General features: G+C 40.6%; 2 protein-coding genes across 2 annotated transcripts; one reads left to right on the forward strand and one right to left on the reverse strand.

Moving 5' to 3' along the window:
* The first annotated feature begins 586 nt into the window (after positions 1-586).
* fbxl5 (F-box and leucine-rich repeat protein 5) lies at positions 587-7353 on the forward strand. Its single transcript, XM_083911216.1, has 11 exons — positions 587-673; positions 1337-1552; positions 2356-2451; positions 2665-2860; positions 3061-3246; positions 3389-3514; positions 3907-4061; positions 4162-4244; positions 4357-5094; positions 5632-5780; positions 6176-7353. Exons 1-11 carry the CDS (start codon positions 590-592, stop codon positions 6250-6252), a joined length of 2106 nt encoding a protein of 701 aa, XP_083767342.1. The 5' UTR covers positions 587-589; the 3' UTR covers positions 6253-7353.
* Positions 7354-7938: 585 nt separating this feature from the next.
* On the reverse strand, positions 7939-25333 carry cc2d2a (coiled-coil and C2 domain containing 2A; the record flags this gene model as incomplete). The annotated part of the gene is made up of 36 exons (XM_083940309.1): positions 25184-25333; positions 24357-25015; positions 24099-24246; positions 23307-23398; positions 23081-23182; positions 22910-22990; positions 22634-22828; positions 22345-22504; positions 22094-22230; positions 21865-21996; positions 18673-18882; positions 18453-18559; positions 18199-18339; positions 17841-17997; positions 16947-17218; positions 16479-16656; positions 16194-16347; positions 15869-16016; positions 14461-14599; positions 14148-14351; positions 13943-14035; positions 13761-13852; positions 12426-12593; positions 12276-12333; positions 12059-12168; positions 11300-11396; positions 11102-11200; positions 10803-10979; positions 10187-10390; positions 9974-10063; positions 9777-9890; positions 8976-9110; positions 8713-8839; positions 8575-8629; positions 8319-8496; positions 7939-8124 (listed from the first exon to the last, which is right to left on the reverse strand). The coding sequence occupies exons 2-36, from the start codon at positions 24447-24449 to the stop codon at positions 7939-7941; spliced, it is 4833 nt and encodes a 1610-aa protein (XP_083796435.1). The 5' UTR covers positions 24450-25015; positions 25184-25333.
* Positions 25334-26857: the final 1524 nt, after the last annotated feature.

Genomic DNA, 26857 nt, shown 5'->3' on the forward strand with positions numbered 1-26857 from the left:
AATACAGTACAAAGTTTTTCACTACTTCTTTTTGGTTTGATTTACAAAAGTACCTTTCAAAATATTTTGTAAAAATGTAATACTAACAATGGTGGATTTATAACTAATTCTTAACGGTCCTAAATATTTACATAAATTGACATAATTCATTTGATCATTTTCTTAGCGAAATACTATATCCCCAAAAAATATTTTGCTCAACCAACTAGCCTCCTTTTATATTTTTGAATTTAAAATGATTTTACATTTTTAATCATATTCAACCAGTATGAAAAACTTCAAAGATTATTTATTTCAGATGCACTCCCTTCGTTTAGCAGACCCCGTACATTTTTGTTTTTCTTCACTCCTTTTTAATGTTTTACTGTCTTTGTACATTTGAATTCACGTTATTATTATTTCAACATTTAGATATACATTTCGGTAGTGTGTATAACTCTGGAGCATGCGAGAAAAGTGATGTTTTTATGGAATATTTTCAATAAAAACATTTTTTAAACGTGCGGTCACGTGAGCAGCTCGTGCACGCCTCCTAGTGTGATTGTATCTGCGTCTGTGCAGATGACGCACTGAGCTTCAGTGTGTAAAGATGGCCCCCTTTCCGGACGAGGTGGATGTTTTTACTGGCCCGCACTGGCGAATGAAGCAGCTGGTGGGCCTATACTGCGATAAGGTGTGTATTAATAAAAGTCTGTCGTTAATGTGGAGTTTTACAAATGAATATCTGTCGGGTTACGGCCAACGGACGACAGGACGCGAGCTAGCCCGTGCCTGTAGCACTCAGGCTGGACTCGTCGTAGCAGATGAACTATCTGATGACTGTCTCACTATATCGTTTTGTAACTTAGCTCCGTGGTTATGTACGTGGCGTTACCGTCAGCGGCACGTTGAAGCATATTTTGGGTTTCTTTTAATACTCAGTAAAGAACAAGTCCTTTACACAGCTACGGTGTGCTAACTGGTTTAGCTAGCTTAACTCTCTTATAAGATACCTCGTTATGCAACATGCTTCAAGCATCACAACAGATTTTCCATTGTTAGCACAAACTGTACAACATTGTAATTTCCCAGGCTGTCTGTTAAAATCTCGACCATTTTCAGATAAAATATGCAACACTAGCATAATTGACTGCGTGTGTGTGCTAACGTTAACTACGCAGACAGCTGCTGTGTTGTTAGCTGTCTATGTAGTGAGGTTGGGTCTCATGTAAGAACTAAGAGTTATTATCACCTAATGGTAGCAGCAGAAGTGTTAATGATTTCATTTTTGACATCATCACCTTTCCTAAATGACGTTACACTTTATAATAAATTCGTTTTTCGTTGTTTTTCACAGTTGTCCAAAACCAACTTCTCCAACAACAATGATTTCCGCTCATTCCTCCAGTCACTGTGCGCCACCTTTAAGGAGTTCAAAATGCATGAACAAATTGAGAACGAGTACATCATCGGCCTGTTGCAACAGCGCTGCTGCACTGTGTACAATGTGCACTCGGACAACAAACTCTCTGAGATGTTGTCCCTCTTTGAAAAAGGCTTGCACAACGTCAAGGTAAATATGCATGGATGCTTTACAGAATAGTTTATTGTCTTGCCATGGCCCTCAATTGCACCTTTACTGTAGTTGCACCTAGCTTTAACTTGAAGGGAAAACATATTTGAGATCTGCAGAGGTCAGTAGATAGTTAATGCTCAATGGTTGGGTAACACTCTGTCATTAGAATAACTATTATGTTAGCTACACAAAGATTGCAGTACCAACGGCAACAACATCAGAATTGTTGGTTTTCATATATACGTTAATTGTAAAGATGGAAATGAATCTGTATCGTTTTAAAACAATTTTACAAATTGTTGCACCGTTTTTATAAAACTTGTAAAAAACCAAGTTTCTGTCACTATTGAAAGAAGTCTGCTGAATAAAGGCGGGTTTGTTTTTGTGAACTGCTTAACAAGAGATTAGAGTTGTTGTTCTCTCTCACGCCCCGGGCAAATTAAAAATGGGCTTTCCAGAATGATGCGATTGTGTAAATCTTCACTTCCGCTCTGCCCCGGTCAGTTTGTAAAACAGAAAGGAAGCTTCTGTAGCTTTGGATTGAGATCATAAATTGTCCTAGGGGAAATGTGTTTCTCATGAGATAAGTAACACTGTTTAATAGTTGGATGACCTTATTTTGACTTTTCCTCAGTTGTTAAAGAGACATTGCAGAATATTAGATCTGAGAAGGTTGTAGACTCTCTAGTAATTGAGCTGGCCTTGTTGAACTAATATATGTTTTAGACTGGTTTTAAAAAGTCTCAACTGCCATGTTTTTTAAGAGATTCCATGACTGAATAATTGTTATGTGTTTTTAGAGTGAATATGAGCAGCTTAACTATGCCCAGCAGCTGAAGGAGAGACTAGAAGCTTTCACACAAGACTTTCTGCCCCACATGAAGGAAGAAGAAGAGGTATAAGATGTTCAAATTTCTTTTTATTAACATGAATATATTTTAATTCATTCCACAAACAATGGGTAAGACTCAATTGTATTCCTAAACAACAAAGCAAAATAAAAAACTTTTCAGGAATAGAGTCAAGGACACATTATAAAGCGTGTTTGCTCATACCCGAGTAAACTGCACTGATGCAAGCGGTTTATAAACTAAGGAGATTTGTTACAGGTGTTTCAGCCTATGCTTATGCAGTACTTCACCTACGAGGAGCTCAAAGACATCAAAAAACAGGTGATAGCACAACACTGCAGCCAGCACCAATGGGACTGTGCAGCTGAGGTGCTGAAGGGCTTCAGTTTGTGGAGCCAGGCAGAGGAGCTGCAGAAAGCCTTTAAATATGCCGACCATGAGAAGACAGACTATGGTTAGTTAATGTCATGTTCCTAAATGTTAAAACTACTTTTTATGCAAACTACCTTGAAGTCATAAGTAACATTAGGCATTTTATGAACAAAACAACTAAAAAATGTGTGTATATAGTGTTGTCCTGAAGTACAATAGGCTTTTTTAACAGCAGTATTTGAATACAATTTTTGTTATAAGGCGTTTTGTCCTCTTCCTCAGAACTGGAAAAGAACAGGAATTCTTCAACCCACATCTCCCAGCTTCCTACAGAAATCATGTTGAGGCTCTTCCACTATTTGGGCCCTGAAGATCTATGTCACTGCAGTCAAGTGTGCAGCTCTTGGTCAAATCTATCCAAGACTGGCTCTCTGTGGAGGCACCTCTACCCTGTGCGGTGGGCCAGAGGTAGGCTGCTCATAGCTGATGCTTACCTTAAGGAACAAAATATTGTTTTCTTAGCTAAATTTTCCCTGCGAAAAAACAGTCACATTCATTTAAGTATGTAGTGGTGATGCACTGCTAAAATATGTGTATCTCTCTAATGTAGGTGATTATTATAGTGGCACCCCTGAGGATCTGGACCAGGAGCCAGATGAGGAGTGGGTGAAGAGTCGGCAGAATGAGGGTCGGGCCTATCAGGAATGGGATGAGGATGCTGATGTTGATGAGTCTGGTAAGCTAAGAAAAAGATAAAATTGGGAAGATACTTAAGTATTTGTTTACACTGGTCAGCTGTGAAAGAGAGTTTATGTCATAAACAGATTAGGCACCTAAAAAGTCTACTTAAATGTATCTTTTCAAATATAATGTATAATATAAGTTTGTTGATATAAGGTAATAAACTAGTATTGCTCGATCAAATCTGAATGTGTTTGCTCCACATTCGTTCACATGCTCTTGTGAATTTACCTTTATTCACCTTCTTTTTCTGGCTGCACTGGGGAATTAATTTAGGGCCTGCAGCATAGCCATGGGTTGTGCCAATAGTCCATTTTTGAAGGTGATTAAAATGAAGTCTGAACTGAGTAAACTGCATCATCCATGTTCTTGCTGTTGTCTTTTTAGATGTGTCGGGCCATTCCAAGGGCTCCCTGGCAATTAACACTGCTCAGCGAGAGAAGAGGCTTCTGGATGGGATTATCCACAACCTCCTGCCAGCTGTGGGTCCGTCTGTCAAGTCAATTGTCCTGGCGTACAGTTCTACAGTCTCTAGTAAAATGGTATGCACCACAGATTCTTTATTCGGACACTTAAATCGCACAATACTTAATTTGAAGACTGTGTCGAGTCTAAACTGTCATACTTGTGTCCTCTTTTCAGGTGCGTCAGATCCTCAGTCTCTGCCCTAATATAATTCACCTGGACCTGACCCAGACTGATGTGACAGATTGTGCATTTGACAGGTAAATAATAAGTCATTTCTAAAATGCCATTTGGTCAATTCTTCTTCTTTTTTTTTTATGTACAGAAAACTCTGTACTCATCACAATGTTCTTGCTATCCTCCCTCTTTCAGCTGGTCATCTCTCGGAGCTTGTCTCTCTCTGGAGCACCTGGACTTGTCAGGCTGTGAGAAGATTACAGATCACACCATGAAGAAACTGTCTTTTGGGTTGGGCGACCTCACGTCCTCCACCTGCTTTGACAAACGTTCAGACCGACGAGCCAAGCTTCTTAAAAGTTCCCCGATACCCATCACACTTATGGAAGGGAGAAACTTACACCCAGTCGGGGGGAAGCGGCAGGCCATCGTTTTCAAGTCGGGGACTGGCCCATGGGGAGCTGCCCGCAACCCCACACAGGTGTGGGTCCTGGACCCCTCAGACCTTGATATTGAAGATGCTGCAGAGTGGAGCCGTCGTGGTGGGATGTCTCTTCCTGAAGCACAAAGCTTTGTAGAGACACAGCTTGTGGGAAGCTCGTGCTGCTGCAGGAGGAGCAGGAGGCGTGGGCACAGGACTGGCTCAAACGCCTCCTATTTGCATCAGCAGTATGCCATGTCTGGGGAAATGTTTTGTGGTCACTCCACCTGCTGCACCAGTGACATGGCCCACAGGACTTTTACTGGGCCTCAGAGCGAGTCAGGCAGCCACACAACCAGAAGCAGCACTGCAGAGTTTCGGACTAAATGCTCCTCATTCAGGGGCCTGCAGTGCCTGGAGCGGGAAAACAGGACTGATCAGTCAGAGGCAAAACGCTCACTGAGATTTCTCAGTCTCTCTGGATGTTACCAAGTCACAGATTTGGGATTGAGGTAAAGATCATATGTTGCTGTTTTCCACACAAATGCACTCCTTTTACACTTGAAAAGGCAGAATTTCACATACAAACCTGGGTTTAAATGGATTTATATGGGAGGTTAGTATCTTCAGAAACTGATGTGATACAGTGAGATGAATGATGTCATCCTTGATCAGCTGAAAAATACAATGCACGTGTTTTCATTCAGTGCTAGTAAAAAAAGGAATGGTGTTATAACTTGTGTGGGTGATGTCATGTTTGCAAGCACAATTATATGGGTAAACTGCTCACGTCTACTGTCTTTTTCACATACACAGTTTTGGGGCGATGATGTATGATTTTTTAAATTTACATGGCTAAATGAAATGGAAAATTAGCTTAAGTTATGTTTCCATTATTATCATTATAACCTAAATGCTGATTACTAGAGCAAGGCATTGTGCATTACATTTGCTATAGTTTTGCCTTCATTAGGTAAAGACTGGATTATCAGCGTTCATCTAGGTGTGCATGTTGCCTGCACCTGTAACGAGGCTGCACTGTGTTTCAGAGCTCTGTCGCAGCGTGGAGGGCTTCCTTTCCTGGAGCATCTCAACCTGTCTGGCTGCCTCCTCATCACTGAGGTGGGGCTGCAGGAGCTGGTGTCAGCCTGTCCTTCGCTCAATGATGAGCACTTCTATTACTGCGACAACATCAACGGTAACACTCACAAGTGAAACTGTTAGGGGTCCCTTTTCCCCTCTGGAACACAATTGTTTATGCTAGTAAAGTGCTTTGGAAATAGGCTGTGTTATGGTAAAATGTATGTGAATATATCATGGTAAATCTATTGTAATGTGTGCCAACTGTAACAAATATCACTAACCCACCTGCATAGCCTGTGTCTTAGTGTAAGTAACAGATGGTTCTGAGGTGGAAGGTAAGTAGGCGTTACAGTAGCCTGTATGATGCCATCAGTATTCCAAACTTTTTATTTATTTGAAATATGGTGTTTTACTGGTGTAAATTGTGTATGTACAGTTATGCATAAGCTCTTTAGTTTGTTCTATGGCACGTAGTTCAGTCGATGACCACTGTGCGGTGTTTCTCTCCAGGTCCTCACGCCGACACGGCCAGCGGCTGCCAGAACCTGCAGTGTGGTTTCAGGGCCTGCTGTCGCTCTGGAGAGTGATCCTGCCAAGCACCGTTCTCCTAAAATGTCACGTCTCCTTTTTTATTGCACTTTATCCTGGGAATACCGGTTGCTGTATATTATGTCACATCAAAAATGTTTCTGGATGAAACTGTAATTTTGTTGTTTTTTCCATTTCCATCTACTGTATATTAAATGGAAAAAAATCCTTTCGAAAAGGAAAACAAAGGGGGGTGATAATGGATTTGAAGTGGATGAAAATGTACTTCTTTTGAAAAATTAAAAAAAAGAACTAGAGAGCATTAACACCAAGTACACTTTGTGTTTTCTGTAGTTCAACCAGGTTTCCTTTGTCACTAAAACTATAGTGATTTATAAAAGTCTTCTCCGGCTGCTGTGTTTAGTTGATCCACTTATATTGAGCATAGTGTAACCTGACATCACTATACATTAAACAAACGTGGTCATTTATTTGAGAGGGTGATGTGGAAAATGAAACGGGAGCAGATTGCTTAGCTCCTGTTGTTGATGGCTACAGGTCAGTGATGTTCAGTTCCCTGTTGAGGCTGGCACGGCAACCATTAACTCACTGCGTAAAGGATGTACAGACATAGGAATTGCTACATGATGTTTCAGTGTAGGCTTATCCGTTTTGCTCAACTTTGTGATACCAGATGTTCAGTCACCAAAACAAGCGTTTGTTTTTCTTTATGCACTCCAATGCTATGGGGGGAAAATGGACCAATGTTCATATAAGAGGGGTTTTTTACACTAAGGGGCTTTTAGAGAAATTGAGTGGGGATAAGGAATAATTGCACGTCAGATTGGGAAAAGCCCGTTTTCAGTAGATTTGACCTTATCTTTAATTATTCTGCAGCAAGATGTAGGTCCTTGTTCAAAAGTCTTATTGGAAATGTTCAATTCATAAACAGACCAATAAAAATATCTTGGGGTTTAAATCTCTGTCGTTGCTCATTTTAGTTATTTTTGTGAACACAATTAAGAGAAGTGGAAAATGAAAAACTTACGGCATTTTAGTGTTTTAACATTTAAAAAAACAATAGAAAACATTTCAAGAGCCCTGTGTACTGAGCCGTCAGTTAATTACATACATTTGTACATTTGAATGCAATCCAACAGCCCTGCAATAAATATTTTTGTGAAGACTAATCATCTTCTTGTTGGTGTTGATTTTTCTTAACTGTATTGGTTTTAGAATGTTTTTCACAGTGGTTTTAGATTGAAGTGCAAGTTGTTTCTATACATTTGTCTGTTCTTCCATATGTGTTAACATAGATTAATAAAATATTGAAAACACATTTCAATATAACAGCAACACCAGCTATAGTCTTGCTGGAGTGTGGTCTGGAAATTTAAGACTACCGTTCTGGGATTATATCTCCTAATTGAGATCTAGATAGGGGAAGGGCATGACTTTCAGCGTGGGAGGCTTTATCTCAGCATGTAGGCCAGACAAAGAACAACTGAACATTATGAGGCTCAGAAATTTGGTATTTACATTTATTAGTTATTGTATTGGATTATAAAATCAGATATAAAACGGATACATGTATTACCAACATTTACTTGATATTCAATATGGACATCACATATACAATAATGTGCAAACATTGTGTGCGTAATGTAATTACAGTCATTGAATAAGGCTAAAACTCATTCATGTACAAAAGCAGTGATCCACAGTAAGATGAGATGTCTCTTGTATCATGAGCGCAACAGTGAGGCCAGGTACACCCACACAGAGAGGACGTTATTAGGGTAGGGGTGCACATACACGGCCAAGGCAAACTCCACATTTGTTGCCTGAACATTGTGAACTCCAGTGCTGTACACTGCCTCTATGATGGGCCGGATCTCAGAGAAAGGCAGATTCAGGGGGAATCCTGAAATCTAAAAAGGAAAACAAGCCTATTAGTGGTAATTAATGATAGCAGTTTTTAATATTAATGTGTCATTAATGTGCATTCTGACAGATGACATTTTCTTTGCAGAGCGGAGAATATTCCATCATTGAAATGACAGCTTGATCACTGGTGACATCATTCAATGACTCTCTTTTCCAGGCGCTCCCATTTCAGACTCACCCTGTTGTCTCCCAGCAGGCTCTGCAACTCGTGGCGGTGCCCCTCAGACACGTCCCGCCCCCCACTCTGCTCCAGTTTGGGCAGGAATTGTTTCAGGGTAGTGGTGCAGTAGCGGTTCCAGCGTGTTGGGTGACGAGGGCGCCACTCCATGATCTTCTCCTTCAGGATCTTCTCAATTCTATGGAGAGTGAGACGGTAAATGTTTTGTCTCGTGCGTAACTGTAGCCGAACAAATCACCACGACACCTTAACTTGCCTGTCCTGAAGCTCTGCTGCAGCTGCTTTGTCTGTGCGCCGATATACCAGCTCCTCTGGCTAAAGACAATTAGGTTTAGAATAAAATACAAATACAACCACTGAACATTTAACAAGATTATAAACACATGTGGAACACTTGCTTGGACACTCGACAGCCCAGAGTTAGAGAAGGATCGGGAGAAAAACGGCTTCCACATGTTGGCTTTTGTGGTGTCAAAAATCATTGTCATTGGGGACGTATATTCTTGAATGTTGAACCACACCTGAATGAAAAAATAAATCAAAGAAAATTAAGTCATCTAGTGCAGTCTAAAGGAAACTACTTTAAATAATGAAGATTTAAACACCACATCATGAACTGGTGATTTGATGTCATATAGTTGCTCTCTCTTCACTCACATTTTCAGCATTGACCAGGCAACCAACTGTTTGCAGTGGGCAGAAGGTGTCATACTGTCCATAGTGCTGACCACTGCTGGGATTCCAGAACAGGTAGCGGTTCTGCTCATTGGTCAAGACGTATGCCGTGGGTCCCTGAGAAATAAAGAGATCGGAAATCTTAGAGCTACTGTAGAAAAACCCGAAAGCTCTTTATTAGTTTTTAAACACGTCCATACCAGAGAGACTGTCATCTTATTAAAAGGTCCCATACTGTAAAAGATTAGATTTCCATGTCTTTTTTTTATAAAGCAGGTGGAGATGCTATATAAATACTGTGAAAGTATCAAATCCTCAGAGAAATGCACACAGCCCGTATTCAGAAACTGTGTCTTTAAACGAGCCGTCAGGACTTCTGTACAGTTGTGATGTCACATCTATACTATACTATACTATATATATACTGTATATATATATATATATATATATATATATATATATAGGCAGAAAGTGCTGCTACAATGATGTTATAGTCAATGACAATGATGGTGCAGAGACACAGAGAGCACAGATGCGTAAGATCCGAAAACACTGACCAATCAGAGCAGACTGGGCTTTTTCAGAAAGGGGTCTTAAAGAGACAGGTGCTAAAACAGAGGGTTTTAGAATGTTAGCATGTTCTGGAAAAAAGTAAGTATACGCCTGAAAAATGAACATAATATGGGGCCATTAACTAATGAAGGAGTAAAAAAACAAAACATATTTTTTAATTTCTACTACTACATACTTGGGCATTGTTGTCAACAAATGATTGCTACACACCTCTGGTATGGCAGTGCCAATTATAAGCCAGGCTTTCTTGCCCATAGACAGGAAGTAGTTACACAGCAGTACAGCGTGTTCTTCTTCATCTCCTGCTAGGAGGGTGAGGAATTGCTGAAAACGAGAGGACAAGTCACTGTAAGATGGGCATTTCACCTTCTCTTCCAATCACAATACCTCAGGGAGGATTCACTCACATCACAGGTGGCCCACAGATCGCAGGCACCGGAAAACGAAACTCTGTCTGGCAGAGAAGGGATGAGCGAGACAAATCTGGCAACCAGGTCCTGTGTAAGGAAAGAGTCAGCGTGTCACTGCAGTAAATCTCATCAAATTAGAAATACAAGCGATTACTTCTGAAGAGCATTAAAGTAGCCCCTTTCTGCAGTGACTTCAATCAAGTGACTCACCATGGCCTCCTGGGGATTGTTGGGGAAGGCATCCAATAACTCCTGTGGGGGGTTGAGTGGTCGAATGTAACGTGTGATGAAGACCGTCTTCCCATTGAGGTCTATGACGGTGGTAAGGCAGGGTCGGTCGGGGTGGCCCTGAGCTGCATCCCTCTCAAACCTCTCTGAAGTCTGCAGTAAATGCTCCTCTTCTTGGCTGTCAAACTGCATACAAAGGTCAAATGTTACATCAGTAGAATACCACTCAGCACTATGTAAATAAAACTTAAATAATAAGTGCCTTAAAATAAAAATGATGCGGTCATGGGCAGGTGAGTTAAGTGAATAAAAAAAGAAGAGTGTTTGAATGGACAGTTACCTTCAGTTCCTTAATCTAGCAAATGTTGCAGAGTAAAAGCAAAAAAGTAGCAAAAAGGATGACAAACATAAGAAATGATTAAATTGATGCATAACATGAACATGCATAACATGCAATGGACAACATGAAACATATCTGATAAAGCATTTACATGGAAACTCAAATGAAATGAACTGGCTGCTTGTAAGACAAACTAGCATGCGGGGATGCAGGCCGGGCAGGATCCATCCTTGAGCTTGGCACTTCAACGTGACTTACCTTTTCCCTAACAGACTCTCCAGGCACCAGCTGAGGTTCAATGGTGATGAAGAGTGTGACGAATGCTCCCTCACTCAGGCTCCGCAAAGCATCATAGCCACCATTATTGCCGTGGGTCCGCTCCTTACTGTACCCCAGCAACACTGCTGGTGTATTCACCTTGAATGTTCCATCAATCTATCCGGTGGAATGAAAACATAAAAAAGGAAAATCAGTGAAAAGTCAGGTAGTCAGTGTGTTTCTCTATTGGTAAGGCGACTGCGCCCGGTTAGTTAATACATGACAACAAAGACTCTCACCCTGGACTGAGAATAAATGGTGCTGAAAGGAATCTTGACGGAGCCCAGCCAGTGCTTCTCTACTCGGGTGTGTATTGATTTCCCTCTGTCTTTGTCAGTCTGAGAAGCAAAGGGCGTTAAACAAAACAAATAATATAATTCAAGAAACATGTTCTGATGTAATTACTGAGGTGAGTTGAGAGGAAATGTTTTGCTCACCACTCCTGTCTCATAAACCACCTCGTCAAATATGTTGATGAAGACTTCGTCTCTGACTGATTGCAAGACAGCAGCGCTGTAGTCACCGTTTGGGGCACTGCAGAGAAAAAGAACAGTTTTACATTTCAGCTCATTTGTTGGTGTTATGTAACTTTGTTAAAGGTCCCTTATTATGCTATTTTCAGATTCATACTTTCCGCATTTTGGGCTTCTACCGCAACAGAATGTGTTTTCATGCTTTAATGTTAAAAAAACATTATTTTTCTCATCCTGTCTGACTGAATATACCTGTATTCACCCTCTGTCTGAAACACTCTGTTAGTGCCTGTCTCTTTAAGACCCCCTCCTGAAAAAACCCAGTCTGACCATAACGACACTGTAGTAGCCCTTTCTACCTACCGTATATGCTATAATATAGTTGTGACATCACAACCCTACAGAAGTCCTGGCGGCTTGTGTAAAGACAACTTTTATGAGCACGGACTGTCTGCATTTCTCTGTTGATTGAGCGATTTGATACTTTCACAGTATTTATATAGCACCACCACCTGCTTTATAATAAATAAAAAATAAAAAATAAAATATATATATATTTTTTTTGCATTATGGGACCTTTAAGTGCACTAGAGTATCTGGAAAGAGTTGTATGTTTGGAGGGCATGTAAGTAGATAAAGCTGACTTGGAATTGGCCATACAACACAGATGTAAACATTTATCATCAAAGACAAAAGTCAAGCCATGAAATACACAGTTGTCACCTGAACGGCAGCTGCAGCTCCTCGTTCCAGCAGGGGTTCGGTCCATCAGCGGTGGTTGTTTGAAGTACTGTACGCTGGAAGGAAACCTCCACAAAGGGCCTCACTTGTACCTGTATTACACAAAAACATACACACACAAGACAACTAATGTAGATCACATGCCAATGAAGATTTTGCTGCCAATCAGCATGTAAAGGACAGTTAAGGTGTATTGTACCTGGCCGAGGAGCCAATCACTGTCCTGGATGGCACCCTGAGACGACTGTCCTGGTTTACTGAAACAATAACCCAGTCACACAAAGTTCAATGTTGTATCACCTGTCTTCAATGTACTTTCTGAATTTGAGTGTGTGCACCGAGCACTCACTTATTCTGTGGCCTGCGGGTTGGGATGTCGTAGGCCCGGATGATGTTGACCAGCAGCTTAATGTCTCCATCAGACAGATTCTGAGCCGTCACCTTCTTTCTCTCTTTCCTCTGAGGTTTCAGCGGCCGCTTTGGTTCAGCCAGCTTGAAAAGGTTCATTCCCAGAATCCTGATCGTCACAACAAACAGCTGTTTATTATTTCGTCACAGCCAACAAGTGACTGCAAATCAGATCTCAGATATCAGATGATTGTATGCAAATAATGTATCGAGAGATCAAACATATTTTTCATTCAGTATGGGATTATTACCACCAACAGTACTCAGTCCCTCAAGGTATCTGCAACTGTATGAATAACTACTGATACTAATCTACTGGGGATGTTAACCTCAACATTTTCATTTTCCTGACCTTTTATGGTATAGCAGAGCTGTTGAAAAATGGGACCATTAAGAAGACAAGTGTTTTATATTGTGTGTCTTATTATGCATAATGTAACTAAATGAATTTTTTGATTAGACACAAAAACCTCAAACTGTTTTGGTTAAATAAACTGCAAAATCCTGAAAGGACTGAATACTACACATGGTCTATGGTCACTACTGTACTGGTACTCAGGGTTCAAACTAAATGGAGAAATGGAGACACAGACGGTGGGAGAAAAAAGAAAGAAGCTCATACCCCGGACCTGCACCACTGTTAAAAATGCATAACAGAAAATGGAACAGAAAAGATTATAAAACATTCACTTTCTATAATGAAAACAAACGTGCAAAGTAACACCCGACAGCGTGATTGGCACTGACACTTGAATCTGCACACATGCCATCAAAGACTAAAATTCAGTTCAGAGTTTCTGTTATCATGACCACATGTTGTGGACCATGCTCCAAAACACTGCCTTGAGCAGTTCCAGAGGACAGTATTACTCAGCCAGGGGAATGTCGTGTTGAGTGCAGATCAAATAGACTGAAGCAGCACCGGGCCAAGAAACATACTTGCATCAGCCTGATTTATATAGGCCCTGTCACTGTTTGTGATAGGTTGATTTAACTGTCAACCCCACTGTTCAAGGTAATCCAAGTTATCTAAACCTTTCCTAAAATTGAGTTTAGGCACTCTTTTTAATTTTTCAAGTCTTTTTGACAACAGAAACAAGGTTAGGACATACAGAAAGGATAAATGACATGCATACATGCTTGAATTACTATTTTGTGATTGGCAGAAAAGAATAAAATATGGTAATATGCACAACACAAACATGGAAAAAATGCCAGTTGTGAAAGATGGCAGTTAAAAGTGGGACAGACAGTATCTCCTTGGGGAGTGTTTTACCCAATGCTTGGTATCTCCTCCTCTATCACCAAGTCAGACAGAAGGTAGTGATGTCTGGCAAGAAGAAATCTGTTGATGACCGATTCTCGGATCTGCGGAAAATGCCAAGATCAACACTTAGCGCTTTTATGTGCTCAAGATTGGAGTGATACAAACATGATTACATCAGACGGGCTACTCACCTTCTGAAGGTATTTGGCTACTAAGGCTCGGTGTGAATCCAGATGTTCTTTAGTGTCAACTGTCTCTCCTTCTTTAAGCCTCTTCTCATATTCCTGGAATAATTTTTAAGCAAAAGAAAAAAAAAAGAATTAGCCTCATATGGAGAGCTAATTTATCCTCATATCAATAATATTCCGCATTACAGTAAATGTTTGGAAGGCTGACCTGGAAAACTTTATCAGTGACCTCCCTCTCCAGGGCAGGAACACACTTGTAATTTCGAAACTCTGCAACTTCCTGGTTCCTGAGTGTGAGCAGGCGAAATCTTTTGGACCTCTCCAACTCTTCATCTGTCACAAAGTTAAACTCCTCCTGCAGCTGTTCTAGACGGAAGTACTCTGGAGCTGTTACCTCTCCACTACTGGCCACCTAGCGAACCACAGGTAGAAAGCAAGAAGCCACGTTTTATTTGATACCGTAAGTCTCCTGGATTGTTCAGACCTCTTGCTTCTGCAAAATACTGTACTCTGATACCCACTTTTAGCAGCTGCATGATTGAGGCATTTTTTGGATCGTTGGGGTCCAGTCGTGACTTTGTGGCCCACTCGCCAATTTTTTTCATGTCATATAGTCCAGATGCCCCAATATATGTGACAGCATCAAGACGGCTCAGGCCACTATAAACACAGAAAAGCAAAGTGATTAATATTTCTAAAAAACATTTTCCAGACAAGGGACAGTCTTAAAAGGACTATACAGGTGTTTTATCATGTTTTAGCACATAAACTACAGACTGCATGTAATCATTACTAAGGCCCAGGCCAGACCGTCTATCTCTACCTGTGTGTGTGATAGCGGCCTTGTGAACTGCTGCAGTTCGCACGTGTATGGTGTCCACACAGACAGTGTTCCTGCTGCTGGGCTGCCTGCAGGCCCAAACCTTCCACACCGAGTGTGCTTTTGATAATGACCATCAATAATAGAAGAAAAGCCTTGTCTTAACAAATGAAATGATTCCAGTGTTCACAGAAATGCTAGAGGCCTTTTAATTTCAAACGGAAATAGAAAGTGTTAAGTGTGGAAAAATCAATATATACATGTTTTTTTCAGGTCTGTGACCTATTTTACGGATATATTGAAAACTGTAGTGAAAGGTGTAATGTTGTTGGTGTGATGTCAATTTGACTGTCGCTGTCTATTTTTGCTGACAGAACCATGCATGTGCATCGACATAGAGGACTTTTCAGAAACGTACCCCTGCTGCATAACCTTTGATGCAAAAATAGGGCTAAGAGGTTAACATGACTGATTACCTGTGTCAAACAAGATTCAAGTCTGAGCAAGTTGCCAAGTAACTATCACGCTGACATAAACTGATATCACTAGCTGCCTGGAGGCGAGGAATATACATTCATGAATATAAACACTAGGGGCCAGATGCATAAAACTTTGCATCTGCGCATTCTTTTTGTCAGATTTATAAGTCGCACGTACGCTTGGTTCTGTTTTATAAATCTCAATCATAGCCCATCAAAGCCCTTACACGATTGTTTGCATTTCATTAGAGTGATTTGTTCATAGTCCTCATGTTGAAACAGACTTTAAAGGACGGCGATGATGCTCAAATGTAAATAAAAATTATGAAATTGATGACTCATAAATACACATTTGACATTTTACAGAATTCTGTGCTTTTCCCTGTCTCGCAACTTAAATTTAATCTCCACCTCATTATACATCACCTCAGCTTTCTCAGCTAAAACCGTGTGTACGCCTGATCAGAAGCATGTGTGAGGTCCGTACATTCTTCCTTTATTAATACCGGTTTCTGTGTTGGACACACTGTTGCATGTGCATGTGGCCCCAGTGATGTTAATCAGACAGGATATGAAGTTCATGGGCTAAAACATCAAAAACCACCGGCACTGCCCTTTAAGTGACATTACCCGTGTATGCCACCAGGTTGTTGAGACACAGGGGGGGCGAGTGGTACACCGTCCTCCCCACTCCCCCAAGAAACACAGCATGACAGCTTTCCAGAGGTGTGCAAGGTCTGTTTGTTACTGCCATCAGCCTCCAAGGAGAAGGGCGAGTCTGACGAGGCATACAGAGAGGATGAGAGACAGGAAGAGATCACTGAAATGACAGGTCCCTGTCCAACAAATGTGAGGCTATGAAACCCATCAAAACATAGATGTTGTCCTTGAGTGGGAATATATTTGTGGGTGGCGATGTTTTAAGGTCTGAGCGTGTGTCAAAGAAGGCATTTACCGCTTCCAACACCATCATGGTCACACATCACTCTCTGGTTGCTGCTAAACTCAAATTCCTCAACAGGGACTTTGCCTGTCAAGACTGACGCTTCTGGCACTGGAACAAACACTTGAGCCAGGAGGGAGCACGATGAGCCAATCTCCTCAAATACCTAGCCACACCCACACACACCGACACACACAAACACACACACAAGAAAGGAATACAGTTCATGTAGTAATTTATCAGGCAGGTGTGTGGATTAGATAAAGTGGCAGCATGGCAAATGTCTCTGTACTGTACCTGCAAATTGATGCTTTGGGGACAGTTTACTATCTTGAGGTTGAAAATCTGGCCAAAGTGCACTCTGAAATCAGTGTTCAGGGAGCGGCTGTCAGTCCGTGAGACTTCTTTGTCATTGTATAGGATCTTGATAAACAGAGAGCGCCTTGCAACATCCTCTCTTCGCGCTTTTTCAAGCCTACAGCAAGGAGTAAACACACATGATGAAGAACGTCCACAGTGCCACGAACATAACATAACATAACATAACATAACATAACATAACATAACATAACATAACATAACATAACATAACATAACATAAGGGTGTTGTCCATCTACACAAGTCCTTTCATGTTGGATTTATCATCTTACTCAAAATCTGCTAGTGGGTGAGATAAGAAATCCACTTCTTTTCAATATTTCAACATGTTTACTCTAAACTCTTGAAAGAAAGTAAAAGTGAAAACTTTGTGTTTCTGCTCGTACCTGAGGCAGAGTTCAGTGGCGGTGATATTTCCAGATGCAGACAGCTCAGGGATCAGGATGGATTCTCCTGGTTTCCTGCGTATCCTGGAGGCTTTCTCTCTGACCCACTGCTCTATAGAATTAAACTCAGGCTTCTCTGGAGGCTGTGGCTTTGGGGGGCCTTCTTCAACGGGCCCTTCAGTTTCACTCACCTCCTGGTCTTCATCTTCTTCTTCTGTGTCATCCTGTGCATGGCCTTTCTTCTTCTTCTTTTTCTTCTTCTTTTTGGCTTTCTGAAAACATAGATTTTAAACTGGAATTTGAACTTCAGTTGTTTATGATTCTGTATGCGATACATTTATTATAGGTAAGTTGATTCTACTTAATAGATTGAGCTTGTACATTAATACATTCAAGTGTAAGAGAGTGACCAACTCCGTCTGACTGAGCTACGCTAAATAAATATTAAATAGGCAGGTATAGATCTATAGCCACCTCTCTGGTGGAAAGGCTTTTTTTTGTTTCTAGTGCTGCAACTAACGATTTTCTAGGTTCTATAAAATGTGAGGAAATAGTGAAAAATGTCCATCTCAGTTTCTCAACTCTGTCTTTAAATTGTCTTTTTCTAATCGTCAGTCCAAATCCAAATCCATTCAGTTTAATATACGAGATAAAACAGAGAAAAGGATGCCATTTTAGAATTAAAGTTTATTTGAATTTTTAATCAATTATCAAAGTAGTTTGCAAGTATTTTTCTGTCTATCAACTCATCGATTAGTCATCCGATCATTCCAGCTCTACTCGTTTCTAAATTATCAGAAACCTAATTTATTTTTGCACTGCAGAATATTGCTACGTATGTGTAGTAAGATAATATCATCATAGCTGATTTATCAGTCTAGCTCTATTGGGTACCTGTTTCCTTCTCCAGAGCTTCCACTCCTCCAGCTGTTTCTTGTACTCGACCAGCTTTCTCTGGTAATCCTCCTCGATCTCTGCCTCCAATTCAAAAACCTCTGCCAAGATTTCGTCTTCGTACTCTCGCTCATCTGATTCCCGGTCCACATGCTCCCTGGAGCGAGGTTGAAAGAAAAAGAAACACAGCACATCAAAGAAAAGGATACCAACATCTGTAGAACACTATAATGAGAAAATACATTTTTCAGCAAGCATTTGTTAGGAGTGTATTGAATGAGTAATCAGTTCTATGAAGCAGCAGCAGATGTATCATCACAGACATGGGCCAGCTGTTTAACTACACAGAGTAATTTACCTTCTGAGGTAGAGCTTATAGGGCGTGTTGGTAACCTGCTTTAACTCTCTCAGGGCCTTGATCTCTTTCCACAATTTAACTATAGTCTTCAGCAGAGTCCTGTCTTTCTCCTGCTCGCTGTCTCGCAGCTGCCGAGTGTTCCTGTGATATTCAAGGGAAAAACATACAGCAGGTGTATTGCTGGTCGTGGTGCTCAAGGGTACTGGTTTCTAAGATGAACAGGACTTGGATGGAACAAAATCTGGGGAACTCACCTAACCTCCAGACTGTACTGAGATATCCTCTGCTGCATGGCTTGAGTAAGGCTGTCCCCACCATGGATCTCAAGTATATTCCGTAATGCACTCCTCAATCCATTCAACTACAGGACACAGAACACACATAGCATTATTACATTTCTAGATGTATTTAGGAATGTAAGGAAGTTACAAAAAGTTGCAGTGACAGCTTTAATATTCAGCTGATGAAGTTGACCTTGTCGGTCAGGTGTCCCGTGAGATTATTGTGCTGCCGGGTGAGGTACTGATCATACAACTGAGCCAGACGGGCTCCCAGGACATGCTCAGGACTGAAGAGTGGGTGATGGGAGAAGATCAGCCCGGAGACATCAACATCTAGCTGGTAGTCTCCCTCGGGGTCCGCTGCACCGGCGATATACAAATTTGCATATTTGGACTTCAGCGCCTGCCAGATAGAGCAACATCATCAATCATACAATAATCTACAAAAATGATATTCATCACGAAATGTGCTCAGTGCTTGTGGTTTGCTTGAGTGTATCCAAGTATGTGTGCGGGCTTAAAGGAAGCATGAAATAGTTGGCAAGATTGATAGCGCCATCAGGGAGTGCTGTAATGAAAAGTCATGCATGACAGTGTAAAATAAACACTCAATTAAACTACAATGAATGCTCTGTTTCCTAGATGATCAAATGTGGCAGCTGTGCTCGTCTCCAGAGTAAAAAAAAAGCATGGGAAGAGTTCTTTAGGGGGGTTTCCCCACGCAGACGCACCCAGCCGGTGTACTGGATCTAAACATTGTTTCAGTGTGTGTAACTTGCAGGTTTTTCAGGGTTTCCATATTTGTCATATTTTGGCTCTGCGGTGAGTCATGCCATTGCAAGATTAATTGGTTTAGGAGTGTGAATAAGGTCTAGGATTAGGTGCTTCCAATAAGGATGCAGATGGACCATGCAATCTGACTCATGATTTGTCACCGAGCTGAGAAACACACCTAACCAGAATGTATAAATCAGTAGGTAAGTTTAACTTTTACACACCACACAGTTAAAACCCTTTATATGCATTATCCAACATTTATGTAAAACACAGAATCCAAAGACAGCACTCAACAGCCTGATCCTGGCTCTTCCAATTATGCTGTACGTAAGGGATCCGAACAAATACATTTCTTGATCAAGCTCAGATGTTTTGGAGATTTTATTTGATTTCTGCATTATTAAATGACATACAGTATTACGGTTATCAGATGAGAGTAAAAGGCACATAGAAGCATGTAGGTCTTTAGTACAAAAGAGACGTAACATGATATTGTTTAAAAAGGATCTTTGCTGCATGTCTCCCCCTCTCTCTCTCATCCCATTTTCTGTCTGTCCTATCTAATAAAGACTTGAAAACTGCCCAAAAAAAAATCTTACAAAAAAAAAGGACACAACACATCTCTCAAAATCTTTGATAGAACGATATGATATTCAAAATGTATTTGTGGAGGTTCTGTCATGACTTTGTAGTATTTGGACAGTAAAAATAATATTCACGCTTAATCTAACATGTCTGCTGATTATTGTCTGCCCTAAAGCAAGGGTTTGTACAGTCTTAGTGTCTTAGAGTAAATCAAGGCACTTTTATTTCACAGTGTGAAATCTCAGACAATCTAGCATGTTCAGGAAAAAATCTAATGCTTTATTTCCATATAATATTTGTGTTCTGTGTGAAAGTACTCATCACAAAAACAACAGTTGGAAAAATAATATTGACATGCGAATAAACTCACAAATAAACACCCTGGTGTGTTAAGGCCTTTAATCTTTAATCGAGCAGCATCAAAAAATCAATGAATCGATTAATTTTCAACTATTAAATGAATTGCCAACTATTTTGATAATCGATTCGTTCGATAATTTGTTAATTGGTTTGAGTCAGTTTGAGCTGTAAATATGATATGAATGTACAGTGATAAAACACACCAATGCTGGTTGATATTTCTCAACAAATGTATAAAAATTGGAATTTCATTGGTTGGAAACATCTCATCGTGCCATCTACTGTTTTAAATCAACCCTAACCTTGCAAGTCCAATGCTGAGTTAGAGTCGACCACTTGGGACGTCTCTGTCATCAAATTTTAAAATGAGGTTGGCAGCCCCCCACCCATTGTCCTCTCTCCGCCCCATGGGAGCCCTGTGCACACTTTGTTTCATTTTTCAAAATTATGCAGTGGGCAGAGTTAGGATCAGACCTGTGGGTGAAGTTAAACTTTGAGAAAGAAAATGTCCAAATTGTCTAATTTCACCTTTTTAAATGTGAATATTTCCTAACTCCTCTATGACAGTAAACTGAATATATTTGGGTTGTGGACAAAACAAGATATTTGCGACCATCATCTTGGGCTTTGGGACATCTGGTTTTTGACATTTTGCAGACCAAATGATTAATTGGGAAAATAATAGACAGATTAATCGATAATGAGAATAATCGTTAGTTGCATTCCTATATTAATCATATGATATTAATCTAAATTGTTACAAAAATTGTTAAAAAATTAAGGTATAAGAAATTCCCTTATATGCCCAGGAATTCATGGATATTCCATAGTCACTGTTTATTTTTTTATGAGCTGTTCATATTCACTTTGATTGCATGTTTTGTTTAATATGAGACACCAGGAGACAACAAACAAATGTGTCAAGACAGGATTGTTTCATTTAAAATACTAAAAGAAAATTGCTTTAAATGAGTGGTTGTGTAGATGAAACACCAGATTATGTTGAAAATCAAGCATTTTTCATCGACTATATTTAAATTCAAGCGTATTTCTAACATTCAATAGATAAGGGCTCAAATTAAGCATTTTCCAAACTTTCAAGATCCTATATCTGCTCTTTCACCACCAACTGGACTTGTGTAGTGCAGCAGACCGTGGTGAATTGTGGATACTCTTAGTTCTGACAACTGCTTTCTAGGCAATATAAGAAAAGTGCGTTCCAAGTGTGGGTTAATGGAATGGGGGTTGGCATTTTTATCACTTTCCTAATATCTGCAATCACGTTTTTAGTGCTCAAGATATAAAGTTAGCAATCAAAAGCAGACATGAAGAGTTAAAATTCAATGTCAGTTTGAGCTCTTCTTCAAAAGGTAACTTCACATCTTGTACTTCTTTTAATGCCCCGTTGGATATGGTGTGTGGAGATGATATCACAGATGTGTCAGCCTCCACCTCTGCTCTATTCCCTGATAACAAAGGCTTTCCTCCTCTCCCTATTCCTTTGTAGCAAATGCCAAACTGCCCTTCTGCTTTTTTTTTTTCCAAAATGGCAAAGGGGTTAGAAAGGTAGGTGCCACAACACTTCCAGTGTGTGAATGTGCACGGTGCTTTTGATGTGGCAAATGAATGGAGTGATCGAAATGAGAGTGGGCGTGTGTCTGACCTTCCTGTACACAGTGTGCAGTGCAGGGTCCAGATCCTCCTCCATGTGGAAGAGAGGTGGTCTAGTGGATGATTCCTTTATGGGGTCAGGCAGAGCCACGATCCTGCCGTCATCTCCAAACCACTTCTTACCCTGAATAAAGGAATTTTCAAATATATAAATTTGAAACAATTCATGGATTCAGAGCCAGTGACACTATTGAGCTGTCTGGCATGTTGGTTCAGATTACCTCCTCCATTTTCAAAATGCGGTTCTCCAGAATGTTCTCATTGGTCAGGGACACGGGAGGCCTTTCCCCTACGTACAGACCCTCGTCCTCCAGATAACGAGGCTTCGTGTTTTCAGGCAGTTTAATGGAGGCTGGGACTGTGGCAATAATGGTTAAAGATAGTTAATATCCTCAACTGAATATTAAAGCTGACATTACAGCATTTGGAAGCGGTACGTGTGAATCAGATGGTTTTGTACATTAAAGAATACCTGTTCGAAAACTTGGCGTAAAGAGGAGTTCACTCTCTAGATTAATACGTTTTCTGTACCCAGCATACACTGCTTTCTTCACTTCCAGGAAGTCTCTTGATGATTGTTCGATGACGAATAAGTCTTCCTCGTCATCTCGCACAAGAGGAGCTTCTTCGCTCTAAGGAGGGACGAAGAATATGAGGTGTTTGGAATTCCCCCAGCCTTATACAACTGCCGCTGTGGAACAGGTGAAAATAATCAAGATAAACACAGATCATTTCTTGCGATGTTATTGTCAGTGTCTTACCTGGTCTTCATTTTCATCTTGATGATCAACTTCATCCTCTTCCTGCTCTTCAGCTTCTTCTTCTTCATCCCTGTCCTGCTCTTCTGTCTTTTTATGTTTCCCCCTTTTCTTCTCAGTGCCATCTTGTGGATCCGGCTCAAAGTTTAGTGTAAAGAAATTGTATGCTTCCTCTGCAGTCGGTAGGCCTGTGTCTGCCTGTATTTTCAGAAGATCAATACATAAACACAAAAAACTAATTTGTTCTTAAAATTATTGCAATCTTGTCTCCAGCCTTACTCGTCTTGCTGATTCTCGGAACTTGACCCTGGTGCTGAGGGCCAGAGGGTCATCATGCCGGCCAGCTCTGTCTGGATCGATCTGTAAAACACTGGGAGTTAAACCTTCACTGCTCTGGGTACAGTCATGATTAGAGGACCATATGCGGCCACAGTTGAGGTGGATGCTTACCTCTTGGTCAAACCTAGTTACAGTGTCTCTGTCTCTGAGGTTCTGTAGGCGACTGGCTGGCTCGAGAGAGGCCTCCTGCTGCTGAAGACTCTCACCTTTAGACTTGAACATGAGAGGCCATACTTTTACATCAAAACTTTTCATCCAGGATTATACATGGTTCGGGTCATTTTGGAAGAGGATATCTTTCAGAATATTATTCAAATAGAAAATCATTTGTATTTACTCTGGCTGCTCTCAGTTTCTCTTCCAAGCGTTGTGTCACCAAACTGTCTAAAAGCTGAGAATTGTGAGTATCCTGGATTCTTGAGGAGAGACCTAGAAGACAAAGCACATCATGAAACAAGAATTCAGGGTTCCTACACATTTTCCATTTCAAAATTCCAGACTTCTCCAGACTCAAATTTCCAGACTTCTCAGAGGATTTTTCAGTCAATTTTAAACATCTGAATACCAATTTATAGATGTATATGTAAATAAATGGTTTTAAAATCCAAATTTTGTGTATGCCATTATGTTGCCAAGTAATTACAAGACATATTTACATACCTATTGTAGCTCATAAAAGTACATTTAATTTCAAACCAGGGTTATTTAAGCTAAATGCTACAAGAGTGCAATTAATAACTGTAAACCTGGTACCCCTACTGACAGACATGCTCTTCCCTTTTTACATACTCATCCAGACCTGGAAATTACTCAAATTAAAATCCATACTTTCCCATACTGTGTAGGAACCCTGATAATTACATGTATTACGCAGTATTGTATTGTTACTGACACCGTTTACCCAATACCTAATGATTCAGATATATTGTCATTTTTATAGTCACTTCACAAGGGTCAAGGTGTTGTGTGGTTTTTTGAGAAGTTAAGGTCATTTGTTGGATGAAAAAAGTTTTCTGTACTACAACATCCTTATATGCTGCACAATAACAAATCACACAGTACTGTTTTAATACTCCAATCCAACCCTAAACAACCAAAAAGCATAAAGGGATCGAACATGGACACAAACCTCTCTGAGAACCAGTCGGAGGTCTTGACAAAACCACGGGGTCAGCTGCCTTTTCAGCAGATCCCTCATCATCACTGTGGTGCTGAATGGTGGAGATCTCCTCCACATCATCATCATGGGACTCCTGAGCCGAAGACTGGTCAAGCAGCTAATATATGCCAAGAGATTGAAAAATGATGTACACATACACTGTTGTGACAGAGATTGTACTAGCACACAGGTAATAATGCAATTAAAGGGTGCGAGAGAAAGATGTACCCTTTTCTTCCGCCTCTGTCTCTGAGCCCTTAGTGTGCGTTTCAGTGTCTCTCCTGGGTCTTCCTCACTGCTTTGAGGTTCCTGGTGTAACATACAACAAAAATGACAAACAGCAACAGCAAGACTGCGTTCTGCAAACTCTACTTCTATTCACACTGCTATTTAGCACAGCTGGAAAGGGGTTCGTTGGAAGAAGGAAGGGAATAAATTAGTGTTGAGCAGCCAGCAGCACAAACAGGAGGGCACACAGCCTACAGGCTATGGTACTGACTCTAAACTACAACTTTAAATATTAAATCTACTGCTGACACCAACCTTCATCGTAGTCTGCAGTTTCTCCTCACTCAATTTGGTAGACGGAACCAGAGCCTATCAAGTATATAATTACATTTACTAAAGCGTTAGCAGCTCTTCCACTTGTGTTCCTGACTTTGAGTGTGTCAGCAGGACTCAACAAGGCGACGGCTCTTGCTGCTTGTTTGTGCTGGAGGAACTCTGGTGCTACTGTCAGACCACCGAAACAACGTACGATATGTGTATCTGGAGTAATATTCACTTAGGAGCTTTATGACTGTACCTGAATGTCGTCCTCATGTTTGTTTTTTACCAAAGTGTCTTGCAAAGCACGTCGTTTCTTCCGCAGTTTTTCTCTAATATCACTAGAACAGAAAGAGAGGCGGTCAGATAGAGCTAACGTTAGCTTAGAGAGCTAACGTGGCATCTCAGAAACATACACTTACAGCCGAAGCTAACTGCATGAAAGTGGTTAGCTGCAAAAAACAAACATAGCCTCCTCGGTGTAGCTGAGGCAAAAACAGTGAGGATACCTTGAGGAGGCCAGGGTGGCGAGTAGTCTTCCTAAGAAAAGTGCAGAAAGTCAGTCCAGTCCCAGACCACTGTTGTTGTGGTCTAAGCTGGTCTCTATTATAACCAGCTAACTTGCTACAGTGTATCAATGTTGCACTCCTGCGCTCGTATAGCTTGTGTCCAAATTTAGTTCACCTCACGATAGTTCTCTCCTAACACTCAAACAGGCGCCATTACCGCTGCCTAGTAACGAGATAAACTACTCCTCTACCAAACTTGAAAATCTGCACCGAGCACCGGTGATACTGTAAGTCCCGCCCTACCGTGCTATGATTGGCTAATCGGTAATTCGACGCCTTCTTGTGATTGGACGCTAGTATCAACGCTACTGACGTTCATAGTAATTGTAAGAGTAATACAAATGTATTTTTAATCCTTATAAAAATGAATTAAAACCATATGTCTTGTGGTGAGAATTACAATTTACATGTGTTGGGTTTTAAAACACATTCTTTATCCCCTTGGGATGCAGAAGTTCTTTATCTGAACGTACAATGTTCAGCTCTGTGTATCTTGTGAAATACTTTCTATCCTGTAATAGTGTGACGAAGGTTATTGCGTGTAATGTGACTAAAGATACTACTTCGCCTTGTATGTCACCCATCTAAACGCTTATTATGTATTCATGTATTGTATAGAATGAGAACTGCCCTGAGCTCTGGGTCTGTCTCCAGCAGCCTGTTTGTGTGCTCCTTTCTGCAGAAAATGCTTTGAGAAATAAAACCACGAAGAAAAGCCAAGACTTGCTTGTGTCTAAAATTGTCTACAGAGGGGATGCAACTCAGTTCAACTCTACGCTATTCAACCCTCTGTTCATATAACATTTGCTGCCATAACTTCCAGTAAACATATTACACTCAATCTTGAACCATTTGAATCACAAGGGGTTAGAAACATGTGTGAGATAAGAAGATTACTTTTCACATTTAAGAAGTTCAATTTAAATAACACAATGTATTTTAATTGATTAGAATACTATGCTTATCTAGTTCTCGTAATGTATGCCTCTTAAAAAGCAGTGGCAATCAAACCGTGACAAATAGCTGGTTGCAGGTGCATTATTCCTTCAACCCATCACAGACGCATGGTGCTTCTACATACAATCAGTACAAACACAGTTGAGGAACGAAAAATCACAGAGACACCTATGCAATGAGGAAACCATAGTCTATCTAGTCGGTGAACAAATGACTGATGGGTTGTTGTTGTTGTTGCTGTTGTTGTTGTTGTTGTTGTTGGTGTTTTCTTTTACAAACAGTGTGTAACATAAACGCTTAAGAGTCTCCAATTGAATTGAATTGAATTGAATTGCAATTGGTCCAAAATACTGCAGCTCGTGTACTGACTACCAATCGAAGAGAACATATTTCTACTGCTTTCATGACCATAGGTGAGGGTAGGAATGAAAATTGACCGGTGGATCGAGAGATTTGCCTTCCCACTCAGGTCTCTCTTCGTCCAGTGAGTGTTGAAGAACACTGACCGACGATGCCATTAGGACCACTTCATCTGCAATAAGCAGAGAAGAGATCCTCAGCCCACCAAACTGCAACCCCTCCCCACCACGACTACGCCTCAATATCCTGTCCATGAAAATCACAAACAGGATTGTTGACAAAGCGCACCCTCGTGGA

This window comes from Echiichthys vipera, assembly GCF_963691815.1.
Source record: "Echiichthys vipera genome assembly, chromosome: 3".
In the NCBI taxonomy this organism is placed as follows: Eukaryota; Metazoa; Chordata; class Actinopteri; order Perciformes; family Trachinidae; genus Echiichthys; species Echiichthys vipera.